The sequence below is a fragment of the Phyllobates terribilis genome, unplaced genomic scaffold (assembly GCF_046119375.1).
Source record: "Phyllobates terribilis strain yellow unplaced genomic scaffold, ASM4611937v1 Scaffold_3__8_contigs__length_932513732, whole genome shotgun sequence".
Taxonomy (NCBI): domain Eukaryota; kingdom Metazoa; phylum Chordata; class Amphibia; order Anura; family Dendrobatidae; genus Phyllobates; species Phyllobates terribilis.
Genome location: NW_027362763.1, coordinates 862,281,370 through 862,294,876, shown reverse-complemented (window position 1 = coordinate 862,294,876; position 13,507 = coordinate 862,281,370). Strand labels below are relative to the sequence as shown.

General features: G+C 42.9%; 1 protein-coding gene across 1 annotated transcript in view; it reads right to left on the bottom strand.

Annotated features, from left to right (window-relative positions):
- Positions 1–5,370: 5,370 nt before the first annotated feature.
- The window catches only part of LOC141257725 (interferon-induced, double-stranded RNA-activated protein kinase-like), a 151,110-nt gene continuing 142,973 nt past the window's right edge, over positions 5,371–13,507 (bottom strand). The window contains exon 20 of the mRNA XM_073672621.1: positions 5,371–5,970. Within this exon, the coding sequence (XP_073528722.1) occupies positions 5,404–5,970 (567 nt within the window). The 3' untranslated portion in view covers positions 5,371–5,403. The remainder of the gene's footprint in view (positions 5,971–13,507) is intronic.

The window sequence follows — 13,507 nt, the reverse complement described above, 5'->3', positions numbered from 1 at the left end:
CTTTGTCCCACTATGGGACTTTCACTTTTTTTTCTCTGATCGCCTGCATGGCACAGGAATGCAGCACCATCCCTGTGTCATGCAGGCTATCAGCGCTGGACAGGGAGAAGATTGTTTGGAGATGCACTGCGCATGACCAAAGAATCTTCCTGCTTGTCTGGTGACCTGGATGTTGTCATGACGACATCGGGTCGTTATGGCAACACCCGGGAAGCCGCGTGAGACAGCGCTGGAAGCCGGAAGAGGAGGTGAGTATCTGCGATCACCTCCCCTTGCCACCGCAATGCAATGACTTCGATCGCAGCATCGCGGGGGTTAATGTGCTGAGAGCGGTGCAGGACCGCTCCCTGCACATAGTATCGGGTGTCAGCTGTGACAATCAGCTGACACCCGGCGGCGATCGCGCCCGCACAGCCTGTGTGCGCACGCGATCGCCATGACGTACTAATACGGGTCTGGCTCTTAAGTCCCAGGGCACAGATGCGTATTAGTACGTCAGATGTTATTAAGGGGTTAAAGTAACATTTTTGTGAAAAAAGTTAAATGTTCATTTTTTTTCTTCCACATTCCAAAAATTCCTGTGAAGCACCTGAAGGGTTAATAAACTTCTTGAATGTGGTTTTGAGCACCTTGAGGGGTGCAGTTTTTATAATGGTGTTACTTTTGGGTATTTTCTGTCATAAAGGCCCCTCAAGGTCACTTCAAATGTGATGTGGTCCTTAAAAAAATGGTTTTGTAAATTTTGTTGGAAAAATGAGAAATCGCTGGTCAACTTTTAACCCTTAACTTCCTAACAAAAAACATTTTGGTTCCAAAGTTGTGCTGATGTAAAGTAGACATGTGGGAAATGTTATTTATGAACTATTTTGTGTGACATATCTCTCTGATTTAAGGGCATGAAAATTCAAAGTTTGAAAATTGCGAAAAATTTTGGCAAATTTTGGAATTTTTTCACAAATAAACACAAGTCAAATCGAAGAAATTTTACCACTATCAAAGTACAATATGTCAAGAAAAAAAAATCTGTTCAAGCGTTTCAGAGTTATTCCTTCATAAAGTGACTGTTCAGAATTGTAAAAATTGGCCTGGTTATTAACATGCAAACCACCCTCGGGGGTAAAGGGGTTAAACCATACATTGTGTGCAAAGTTTAATATCTACTGGCAATTGAGACCAACATCTCTGTTCGCGAGATGAGTGTGCTTCCCAGCAGCTGAACCTCATGATTTTAACATTTCTTATTGACCAGCCATAGGCTGCATTCACACTTTGCATCCATGGTTTTCCAGAGTTGTGGTAAATAGCATATTTTTGGGGGATTTTCTGAGATCAAAGCGAAAATGCTAAGATTTTACTACGACATCAAAACAGAGCCATCAGAGGACTTTCATGGTGAAACCACTCTATGAATTCCTATACACAAATGTCTCTGTCCCCCTCCCCCCAAACAATTTCCTTACAATGGAAGATAAATCAAGAGTTAATAAAATGCCACTACTTCTTTTCAGTTGAATCAGGTTCTCTACTCAAGGGTTACCAATGCCTGAGTTATCTATGTAAAAGTTGTGGACTGGAGAACTTGTACAGCGAAACAAACATGTAATATCGTGAGTAGGAGTCTTAGGCTATGTGCCCACGATGCAGAAATGCTCCGGATTTTTCCTGAGCGTTTCTGCATCTCCCCTGGCAGAAAAAACACATGCGGATTGTACATGCGGATTGTACATGCGGATTGTACATGCGTTTTTCCTGCCAGGGACATGCGTATGTGAAGCGTTCCTCACATGCATTTCTGCATGCGGGTTGTCAAGCGCTTTTAGCATCACTTGGAAAGTGCTTGACAACTTGGTCACACTATATAAATCCATGCAAACGGCATGGATTTATAGTGTGACCATAAAGAATGGTAAAAAATAAATATATAATTACCTTCTGATGGCCTGCGGTGTCTTTATTCGATGCGTCCTGGCTTGCCGGCAGCTCGCGGTAGACTAAAGGACCTGCCGTCAGCCGTCGCGTGACCCGTCACATGACTAAATGACGTTATGGCAGGTCCTTTTCAGACCATCGCGAGTTGCCGGCAAGCTGAGACGCATCGCTAAGGATACCGGGGGCCATCAGAAGTTAATTATAATGTACAGTATATTTTTTATATTATTCTCTCTTTACAGGTTCTATGGTACCCAGGTCCGGAGGAGAGTCTCCTCTTCTCCAGACCCGGGTACCATCCGCACATTGAAACGCATGGATTCCGCATCTGCAGATGCAGTGATGCGGATTCCATGCGTTCCAATGCAAGTCAATGGTGGCAAAAACGCCGCGCTTCCGTAAAATAATTGGTAGTGCTGTGGATTTTTTCCACAGCATGTGCACAGCACATGCGGATTATCATTGGGGAACATGGCAGACCTTCTACCAAGCGTTTAAGCGGCGTAATTGCCGCTGCAGAAACGCTTAAAAAACGCATAGAGGGCACACAGCCTTAGGCTAGGTGCAGAATGCATTTGTTCCTTCTGTCAGGTATGTGCCCGACAGTGGCCGCAGTCCAGATAGATGCTAAGGCATCTGTCCACTATAGAGGTCAATTGTGGAAAAAAAAAAGTATGGCAGATGTATAGGAAAGAACTGTCTGCTGTGCTTTCACATACAGCAAAACAAAGGGTATGGAGGCTGAAAAAATTCACTTTTCATTGTTTGAACAAATTAAAAACATGTGTGCTCTTTGATAAATGGGATCAATAATTATCTGGGAAAGGCCATAGACTACAACATTTTGCTTGCTTAAGGCTATGTTCACTAGTGGCCTTTTTGATGCGTTTTTTTATGCAAATTTTCAGCTGTGTTTTACAGTACCAGCAAAGTCTATGAGATTTCAGAAATCTCATGCACACACCTTGGTTTTTTTTTTCCTGACTGTTTTGTCACAGAGCTGCGTTTTTGAAAAATGCATAACGTCACTTTTATCAGCGTTTTTCACTCATTGAAAGCAATGGGTAGTGCAAAAACAGGTTTTGCTGCGTTTTTGGTGCCAAAGCCTGAGGAGGTTGAATTAAGTAATATTTTTTTTTTTTGTCACTAAACTTTATCAGCACGCACAAGAGTCATATGGACAGTGACAAAAACACTGTAAAAACCGCACGAAAAATCAAGGAAAACCTGCTTTTTTGAGGCAGAAACTTGACTGCCATGAGAGCAGGTTTTTGTGCAGAAAAAAAAACGCACCAACAACGCCACTTGTGAACAAAGCCTAAATATCATTTTGGTCACGAAGATACCGTATATAAGATAAGATAAGATATACTTTATTTATCCCGGAGGAAATTGCGGTATCACAGCAGCAGAACACAGATCTCGAACATGACACATATAATAACATAACATTTGGAATGCTTTAGACATTGCTTTTCAGACATTTGTTAAACACCCCCATAGCTGTTGGAACAAACGATCTCCTGTATTTTTCCTTTTTACACCTTAGTTGTATTAGGCGATTGCTGAATGTGCTCTTCTGTTTCGCAAACAGTTCATAAAGCGGGTGTGTGTTGTTGCCCATTATAGCTCTGCACTTCTTCTTAATCCTATCCTCTACCACCTCTTCAAAAGTCCCAAGCTGTAGTATAAGCCAAATTAGTATAAGCTGTAGTATAAGCCAAAGGCATATACTGGAGTATAAGCCAAATTTTTCAGCACATTTTTTCTGCTGAAAAAGCCCCCCCTCGGCTTATACTCGGGTATATTCCCGAGTATAGATTCCGTTGGTGGATAGCGGGGGGGATTGGCGGCTGCGGAGGGGTTTGCAGCGGCGTAGGAGTGGCACGGTCAGCAGGAGCTGCTGCTCAGCGCTCCTCCGTGACCGCTGCTAAAGGGAAATCAATATTCTCTCTTCTTCATGGGCGTGGAGGAGAGGGAATATTCATTCTCTTTAGCAGCGGGCACGGAGGAGCGCTGAGCCGCAGCTCCTGCTGACCATGCCCGCTACTAAAGAGACTGCATATTCGCTCCTCTCCACGCTTATACTCCCGGAGTGGATAGGAGCGAATGTGCCGGCAGCAGCTCACAGCAGTGTCTAAGAGCAGGCGCTGTGCCTCAGATGCTGACATGAGCTGCTGCCATGAGCTGCTGCAGACAGGACGCAGCGCTGGAGCAGAGGTAAGGAAGGAAGGTGAGTATAAGTGTTTATTTTTTTAACTGTGCTGTGATGGGGCCACACATACCAAGATTAGGGGATGAGGGGGCCATACATACAAGGATTAGGGGATGAGGAAGGCCATACATACCAGAATTAGGGGATGAGGGGGCCATGCATACCAGGATTAGGGGATGAGAAGGCCATGCATACAAGGATTAGGGGATGAGAAGCCATGCATATCAGGATTGGGGGGATGAGGGGGTCATGCATATCAGCATTGGGGGGATGAGGCGGCCATACATATCAGGATTGATTGGGGGGATGAAGGGGGGTCAAGCATACCAGGATTGGGGGATGAGGGGGCCATGTATACCAGGATTGTGGGATGAAGGGGCCATGCATACCATGATTGGGGTTGAGGGGGCCATGCATACCAAGATTAGGGATGAAGGGGCAATACTTACCAAGATGGGGAAATTTACCAGTAGCTGCTGCATTTTCCACCCTAGGCTTTTACTCGAGTCAATACGTTTTCCCAGGTTTTTGTGGCAAAATTAGGTACCTCGACTTATACTCGAGTATATACAGTAATTTATTTTCCTTTACTCAATCATGATGCATGGAACAAACAAAAAATTAAAACCCCAAACATAGATCTGTACAATCCTCCTAAAACAAGCATTGCTAATGGAAGCTACTCAGGAACATGTGGGGTCAATTATTTTTCACTGGGGGCATGTACTTCTCTCCCTGTATGGTGTTGCCCAATCATATGCAGGCAGCAACACTCAGCAAAAAAAAACACGCCCCCATCTCAGTGTGTGAGATGTAATCACACTTACGGTATGTGTATATGGTCAGGAGCCGCCTGCGGCCCTGACACTGCGGAATAGCTTTGCGGCTTCCGCTCATTATGCTACTGAGCTGCGCCTTTTATTTTTTTTCACATGGGGACTTACCTCATAGAGGTTAGTCTATGGGGAAAGTCCACATGCGGACTCGCAAGAGAAATTGACAGGCTGCGGATCTGAAAGACGCGCCACATGTCAGTTTCCGCGGATGATCCGCAGGTCCCAGATACGCGTAGTGGACATGGGATTTCTAGAAATCCCATCCACTATGCTGTAACATCTGGCCGCTGCAGGTTTGACGCTGCATAACGTGCAGCTTCAAACCCGCAGCGGCTCCTGACCGTGTCCACATACCCTAATATATGAGGGTCACTCAATAAGTAATGCCTCCTATTTTTTTTCTCCTTTTAATTGGCAAGAAATTCAAATGCAATTACATAGGTTGAAAACCACAACATTAACGATTAATTTGTCACTTTTCAATATAATCTCCATCCATTTCCACAGTCTTGGTCCACCGTTTAACAAGGGCATGTATTCCAGCATGGTAAAAAGCATTCTTGGAACCCACCGTGCACAAACTTTTCTGTATCCCAGTTGTCCAATAATTTTCATCACACTGCCTTTATTGAGGCAGATAATGCCACACAATTCATCTGCAGTCACCCGGCGGTCACCACGAATGATGTCATCGACTCGCTGAATGTTGCTTGGAGTCACTGCGGTTACTGGCCTGCCACTCCGCATTTTGTCAGCCAACGGTGATGGCCCTTCAGCTGTGTTACAGCGACGAACCCATCGTCTAACAGTACTGACATCCACTGTTGCATCACCGTACACATTTTTCAGTCTCTCATGAATTCGAATGGGCGTTTCACCTTCTGCATGCAAGAATTCAATCACAGAACGTTGTCTAATACGAACATCGATGTCAGCCATTTTGCAAACGGATACAGTCCTGCCACCTGTTGGTGTTGGAAGTTGCAATTGCTGTGGATTGGAGAAGAAGGTTTGAGGAATTGTGCCACATTCGAATAATTAACATAACTACCTTATTTAAGGAGAAAAAAAAATAGGGGCATTACTTATTGACTGACCCTCGTATGTTGTGCTCAAGCAACTAGTAATCGGTCTGCAGTGAGATCAGCCTGTTCTGGACTACTCCTGTGTGAGATGTAATGACAGCCTGCTCTGCTCTCACTGCAGAGTGATTAAAAGTTACCCTGAGCACAAGAGACATAAGTGTGATTACTGACACAACACCAATCAGTGTGGGGAGATGGGCAGCACAGCAGTGATGACCATGCTAGGAGAGGAAAGCGAATTAAAGGGTTTGTAATGTGACAGAGCTAAACTCAGTTGAGCTGCCCTTCCCCACACTGACTTTTACCAGAGGTTAGACCAGGAGATCAGGGTTGACTATCATTCATTTACACTGGGAAACCAGCTCTAAGCTATGGTGGGGGCTTGTTCTTTTTTTGCTATGTTGCTGCCTGCTTTTGATTGGTTAGCATCATACTAGGAGAAGTACCCGCCTCCTTTTGAAAACTATCTTTTAACTTTTATGAAGTCCAAGTGCGTGTTATCGCTTGAGGTGGCAAATACTTTGGATTACTAATATCTCTGCAACGGAGAGGCAAAATTTAAAAAAAAAAAAGTTTTATTCAGCTCTGCAGCTACTCTTACATCGTGTGTCCAGTTCAACATGAAAAATTTGGTGATCGCTCCTCTTTTGAGCATCACTTTACTTTTTATGTATGCAAAAATGACAGACACATTAAAAGGAATGCTTTTATTAACAATTCATTTGTGCTCACATAATGATGAATTAGGCATTTATTACATCACACTTGTCATCAAATACTGAAATTATTATTAATATAAATTTTATATTCTAAAATATTGTTGGCATGATAAAACACAGTGAAACATACTGTCGACATTCTGTTGCTTTAGAAAAATATATCTAGTACTTAAATTCAGAATAGTGGATCTAAACGTTAAAGGGGTATCTTGTGAATAGGTGATAATTTGTTCCAACCACCCTTAAGCTTCATGAACACAGTTTTTGAGCTACTAGAGGCTCTTGCTCTTGACGTATGCCACCATATATATTGCTCATAGGGTTCCATTGTAAAAAAAAATACATAACAGTACATTTTTGAGGTGGTTTTTGTATAGACAAATTCAGTATGCTGCACTTTCTTATACAGTTGGAAAAGAAAAAGTATGGCAATGAATTATGACTTGAAAAGACCAAGAGGATAATCTTTTGACCTCCATTTTCATGGATTTTCATATGAAGATAAGTGACCTCTGTTTTACTTTCAAGTCACAAACAAGAACTAAAGCAGCTCCCCATACTTGTTCTAATGCTGAAACAAAAAAAAAACAAGTGTCTGATCACTGGGGGCCTCATAGATCATAAGAACTCAAACCCGCTTCTCTTGACTTCAGCTTGCATGGTGTGGCACTGGTTGCTCCTGCTCTAATCAGTGACTATAGGGCTGACTGAGATGGCCAAGTACAGCTTCATCTTACTTCCACTGTCGTGAATGAAGAGTTAACAGTCACGCATATCTACGCTACTACATTCAATTTCAATCTAAGTTAGAAAGAACAAGGTCAGGACCCCTGTTCTTGTGATCGGTGGGGATCCCTGCAATCACATTCATCATCTATCTTTTAGATATGTCTTGAAGGTCTTTAGTGTGGAACCCTTTTGAAGTGTAATTGTAGTTTAGACCAGGTATGGGAAGTTGGTCCTCACACTTGGGAGCTGCTCCAGTTGTTTGTGACAAATATAAAATGGTATATATCACTCTAAAGTAATGAGTAGGTCTACCTACTATGGATATAAAACGGGTCACTGTTGATCAAAGCAGTTTAGTTATTCACCGTTTGACTAAAAATGATATAAGAACCACAATTGCATGTCAAGGAGAGGACACAAAATGACTGCAAGTGAACAAGATTATTGTTCCCCTTATGAAAAAATTGGGCACAAGATTGAGGTGGGCATATTTTAATGTGTCCACAATAGCCACTTCATCCTTGTTCTGAGTAGAATAGTAATCCTGCTCTGTATGCTAAGTGGACAGGATCAAACCAACTGGTTTATCAGATTCTCTTTGAGAAACACATGTAGTGTTGTCTCTATTGAATGGATTACGTGTTCCAAGAGTTTCACTCTCTCTTCATTAGATCTTGCCCTATGATCTGAGAGATAGAGTGGTATTCTCTCGAAAGGCGTAATCCGTCCAATAGGGATAGCACCATATGTGGTTTTCTACAAGAACCCAATATCCACCTTACTTTGATTAACTGGGTATCCAGGCAACATCCAATTTTTCTTGCACTAATCCATTCAAAACATGATTGAACATCAATAAAAGTGTGGTGTTGCCTCCAAAGCCTGGTACTATTAAAATTTAGAAATTAGGGGGTGAACAGCCAGCTACACTATTACTTTGTTCAAGAGTCTTTTATGAATTAGGATTATGCCAATGCCTAAACAAAATCCTCAGTGGTCAGGACTACCATACAAGCACCCCAACTCTGCAAGTTATTTTACCCATGTGTACAGAAGAGGAACATAATTTCCTCACTTCATGAGGGTATTTCTCCTGTGGTTTGAGGCCCGCCTTGTAAAGGGAAATTGGTAGTTTTAAGTGTTACATTGTCTTTTAAATTGTCCTAGCTTCATATTACTGAACTACACAATCTTATAGTTGTAAGCCCCAAATATGCAAAAAAAAAGCAACACATCCCCTATGTAGCAGACACTAAAACACACAATAAATAATTCCTAAACCTCAAATGGAGGATTTATTGTAGGGCTCATACACAAGCGGCTCAGTATATGTGTGTAGAACCAAGGATGATAACATGTCTAAAGAGATCAGGAATGGTTTTCTTGAAGACTTATTTGGAAAACGTATCCTGGTTTCATAACAGAGGATATAGTCACATCCTTTGCTCTAATACATACAGTCTACACAATGAACAATGATATACTTGTGTAAATGTACCCTAATGGTGGCAAGAAACCTATCAATGCTGTTATGCAGATGTTTGTACGGCCCACAGCAACCAAATACACATGCACACTCAGCTCAGTCTAGATGTGCTCTCCATAGTGAGAGGGAAAGAGGCCACTGGCAGACACCTTTGGCAGCAACTTTTCTCCCATGACAACAAAAAAAGAGGAAATTGGCTGGTTCAGATCATGTTCACTCAATATACACTCTTCAACAATGAAATTGCAACACCAAGAAGGAAAAGTCGTGAAGCTATAGAAATCACAGGCTCATATAGTTACATTGGTAGAAAAAAAAGACATAGATCCACCTAGTCCAAACATTCTTTGCTACATTATGTATAACCCACAATGCCATTTGTTGCGAGAAAAGCATCTTGCTCTTTTTTAAATGCTAATATAGTATCTGCCATTACTACCATTAATATACATGTTAATAATATGCAAATGCTGAAAAAGTGGAAAAACAAAAAGTTCAAAAACATTTCAATTTATTCAGTATTGAGTATGAGTGCCAGACGCAGAAATACATTAAGTTATTAATGGTTGTCTGACAATTGTTCTGCCAAGCTAAATGCACTTGGACAGAAAAATCATCAAGATCCGCTGCTGGAAGCTCCATCAGCAATTGCTGACCAATTATGCCTCAGGTGTGTTCAATGGGAGACAAGTCCTAGGACGCTGCAGGACACAATATCATAGTTAAGCGACATAGGCAGCTCATGGAAGCACCAGCAACATGCGGCTTGGTGTTGCCGAGTTGAAAAACGACTCCTGGGACATTTTCGCATTCCCTTTTGAAGGCTTCTTCATAGTGCTGCACACGCAGTCTCCAAATCAATCTCTGGTTATCACTACATCCAAGACAAAAGTAGGACTCATTGCTGAAGAGGATAGACCTGCATTGCCATCTTGCTGTGCACCATGATAGTCTTTAAGAGCAGTAGAATTAGGTCAATGGAACACCTGTAGCTGGATGTTTGGCTCGTAGTTCAAGGTCATGAAAATCTCTTGTGATGGTTTGTGTAGACACTGCTATAAATCACATACCAAGCATAAGGCGTCAAATTTCAATTGCCGTACAGAATGGAACACTGCTGTACATGCCATTCTTTGAATCTGACGAGACCACGTGATGGGGCCTTGATGAGGAAATGTCACACCTATTCCTGGGATTATGGTGTGGGGTTGCATAATGTAAGATAACTAAACTTCTCTAGGCTTCATTTCAGGTACACTAACAGCTCAGAAATACATTTGTTTGGTCATGGAATCAGTGATACGGCCATTTCTCCAAAATGTCCCAGGAAGCCAGTTTTCAACACGACAATGCTAGGCCACATGTTGCTCGTGCTACTGTGAGCAGTCTACATGGCCTAGATGTGTGGCCTGCAACGTCTTTTAACTTGTCTCCCATCGTGAACATCTGAGACGTCATTGGACAGTAATTTCAAAGGGAGCTGCCAGCAGCTGATCTTAATGAATTTCCTACCCAATTGCATTCAGCGTGGCAGAACTGTCTTCTGACAACCATTAATAACCTCACTGATAGCAGCCAAGGTGTATAAGTGCAGGGATTTCTACTCAATAGTGAATAAATTGAGATGTTTTCAAAATTTAGCTTCCATTTTTTTCATAATTGGCATATTATTAACATGTATTCTGTGATTTTCATAATTTGAAGGCTTTTCCTTCTTAGTGTTGCAATTTCAATGTTTAGAAGTGTATATGGCCATCTTTGCACTTAAAGTGATTCTGTCAGAAGTTTTTTTTTACCTCATCTGAGAGCAGCATGATGTAGGCAAAGAGAAGCTGAATCCAACAATGTATCACTTAGGGTTCTTTCACACATCAGTGTATCCAGTACCTGTGGTGACCGTTTTCACACATACTAAAAACACTTACACATCTGAATGGGCCTGCGCACATGTCAATGTGTTTTCACAGACTGTGTGTCTGTGGGCAAAATATGCTGAAATGTTTTTACCTGCCACACAGGCTGCAAAACGTCCTCCACACGTGCACACTGATGACACACGGAAGACATCCGTGTCATCAGCGTAACACGTACCAGCGCCAGGGAATCAGCGGTACAGTTTGTGCTGTTGCCAAGCGCTGGGTGCTGGAGGTATCTCTCATCATTGTCCCCTGCCGGCGCTGAGATTAGTGCAAGCAAGTGACCTTATTGAGAGTAGTATTCTACCCCCATGGTGTAAAGCAAGTGTAAAACTAAGTATAATATAAAAAACATTATACTCACATTTACACCTAATTCCTTGAAGTCATTGTCCTCTGCAAAAAAATAAAAAGTAATCATAATACTTTCCTGCCCAACATACAGTCCCACGCTGTAATCCATCTGACTGACTATTCTGCATCAGCGTCTGCCGTGGCTTGAGGCGACCACAAGTGCTGAGGAGCAGAGAAGAATGACTTGTTGCAGCGAGCAGGCACCTGAACTGCGCTGAGCTCGGTGAGCGGTGTCCTGTCAATCAGCTCAGGTCAGGTGATCGCTCGCTGCAGCAAGTCATTCTCCTCTGCTCCTCAGTGTGTGCGGTCGCCTAAAGCCACCGATCACGCTGATGCAGAATTGTCGGTCAGGTGGATTACAGCCTGGGACAGTATGTCGGACAGGTGAGTATTATGGTTGTTTTTTATTATTTTTACAGGGAACAACAGCTTCAGGGGATTAGGTGTAAAGGTGAGTAGAATGTTTTTGATTTTATTCTTATTTTTACACTTGCTGGACACAGCGGGGGCAGAATACTACTCTCAACATTGTCCCTTGCTTGCGCTGATTTCAGCGCTGGCAGGGGACAATGTTGATAGATACCTCCAGCACCTGGCGCTGGGGAACAGCGCTAGCTGTACAGCCCATTTCCAAGCACTGCTACGTATGATCTTGATGTGGCACACGAGCAGCACACGTATGCCACACAGGTACACATGGACACGGATATCTCCGATACTATTTTTTCCAGTATCGGAAATATCAGAACATGTGAAGGAGGCCTTCGTTTACTGGGTGCAGCGTTTCTGACACAATCAGAGCTTTTAAATTTAGCATGAAGCAGAGCTGAGAAAGCTGCCCCCGCCCACACTAGGCTCTCCATGCACAAAGTCCATAGACAGGTGCTTATCACAGGGGGAGGGGGCGTTGGACTTATTTTTTCCGGCATGTGTTTCAGCCTCTATCTCATGCTGTCTTCAGATTACATAGCAAAAACCTACTGACAGATTCACTTTAAATGGCTATTACCAATTTAGCAAGTTATTACTTATCCACAGAATGAATGATAATTTGCTGGACATTAGCAGACCAACTGATAGAACTCCTCCAATCCAAATAATGGGGACCTGGAATGCACCATTAAAATGAAGCGGTGGCCATGCATGCTCACTACCACTTCATACACTGACTATGGGTTAGCTGAGATAGCCATGTACTTTACTATATCTGGCAGTGCCATAGAACATTATTAGAGGGATGACGTACAGATACAGCCATCAGTCCATTCTATCAGAGAATTTCCGAGCCATGTTCTTGGGAATGGTTTGATCCCAGAGGTCATATCCTTTGTGATCAGTAAAGTAATCACTTATTCTGTGAATAGGTCTGTGGCAGCTACTTATTCCCCTCTCCCTAATTATACATGTATGCTTTGCTGAGAGTGCATGTGAATAGGGAAGGTCAGAAGAACAGCTGTGGGTCAAAAGAGTGTTTGCTCAACAACTGTTTAGGCCCTAAAGCCAGGTTTACTTGTCTACCTTGCAGATAAGGTGTGTGCGGAGTCATCACATAAGCAGTACTCCCTCCATATTTAGAAAAAAAGATTTGCTGGGTCTTCACACTTTCACCCTCATTGTCTCTAAACACAGTTGGGCTTAATATGGACCATCCAAGAATGGTCGTCTTCACTGCATGCAGTTATTCATGCAAATCATTTCTTGGATGCGAACATCTCAGGCTTAAGAATATTAAGCTTGATGTTTCAAGTACAATTTGTAAGCAAAGAAATGAGAATAGGAAAGCATAGATCATAACAATGTATCATCTAAGACCTGTGACAAAGGAACTATCCTTTAAAGCTTCTTTCCTGCATCAGTGCCTGATCTCACCTCCCCCAGTGCTATATAGTGGCAATAGAATTCGTTGTAAAGCCCCCGTCTCACATAGCGATATCGCTGCTGAGTCACGGTTTTGGTGACTCACCAGCGACCTCACCAGCGTTGTCGCTGTGTGTGACACTTTGCAACGATCAGGCCCCTGCTGTGAGGTCGCTGATCGCTGCAAAGTGTCCTGGACCATTTTTTGGTCGTTGGCCTCCCGCTGGACAGCACACATCGCTGTGTGTGACCAGCGGGACCAACGATCTGGCTGGTAACTATGGTAAACATCGGGTTACTAGGGGCACGCGCGCACTTAGTAACCCGCTGTTTACCATGGATACCACTCTGCTACGGTAAGCGGAGGCTCCCGCGCACCGT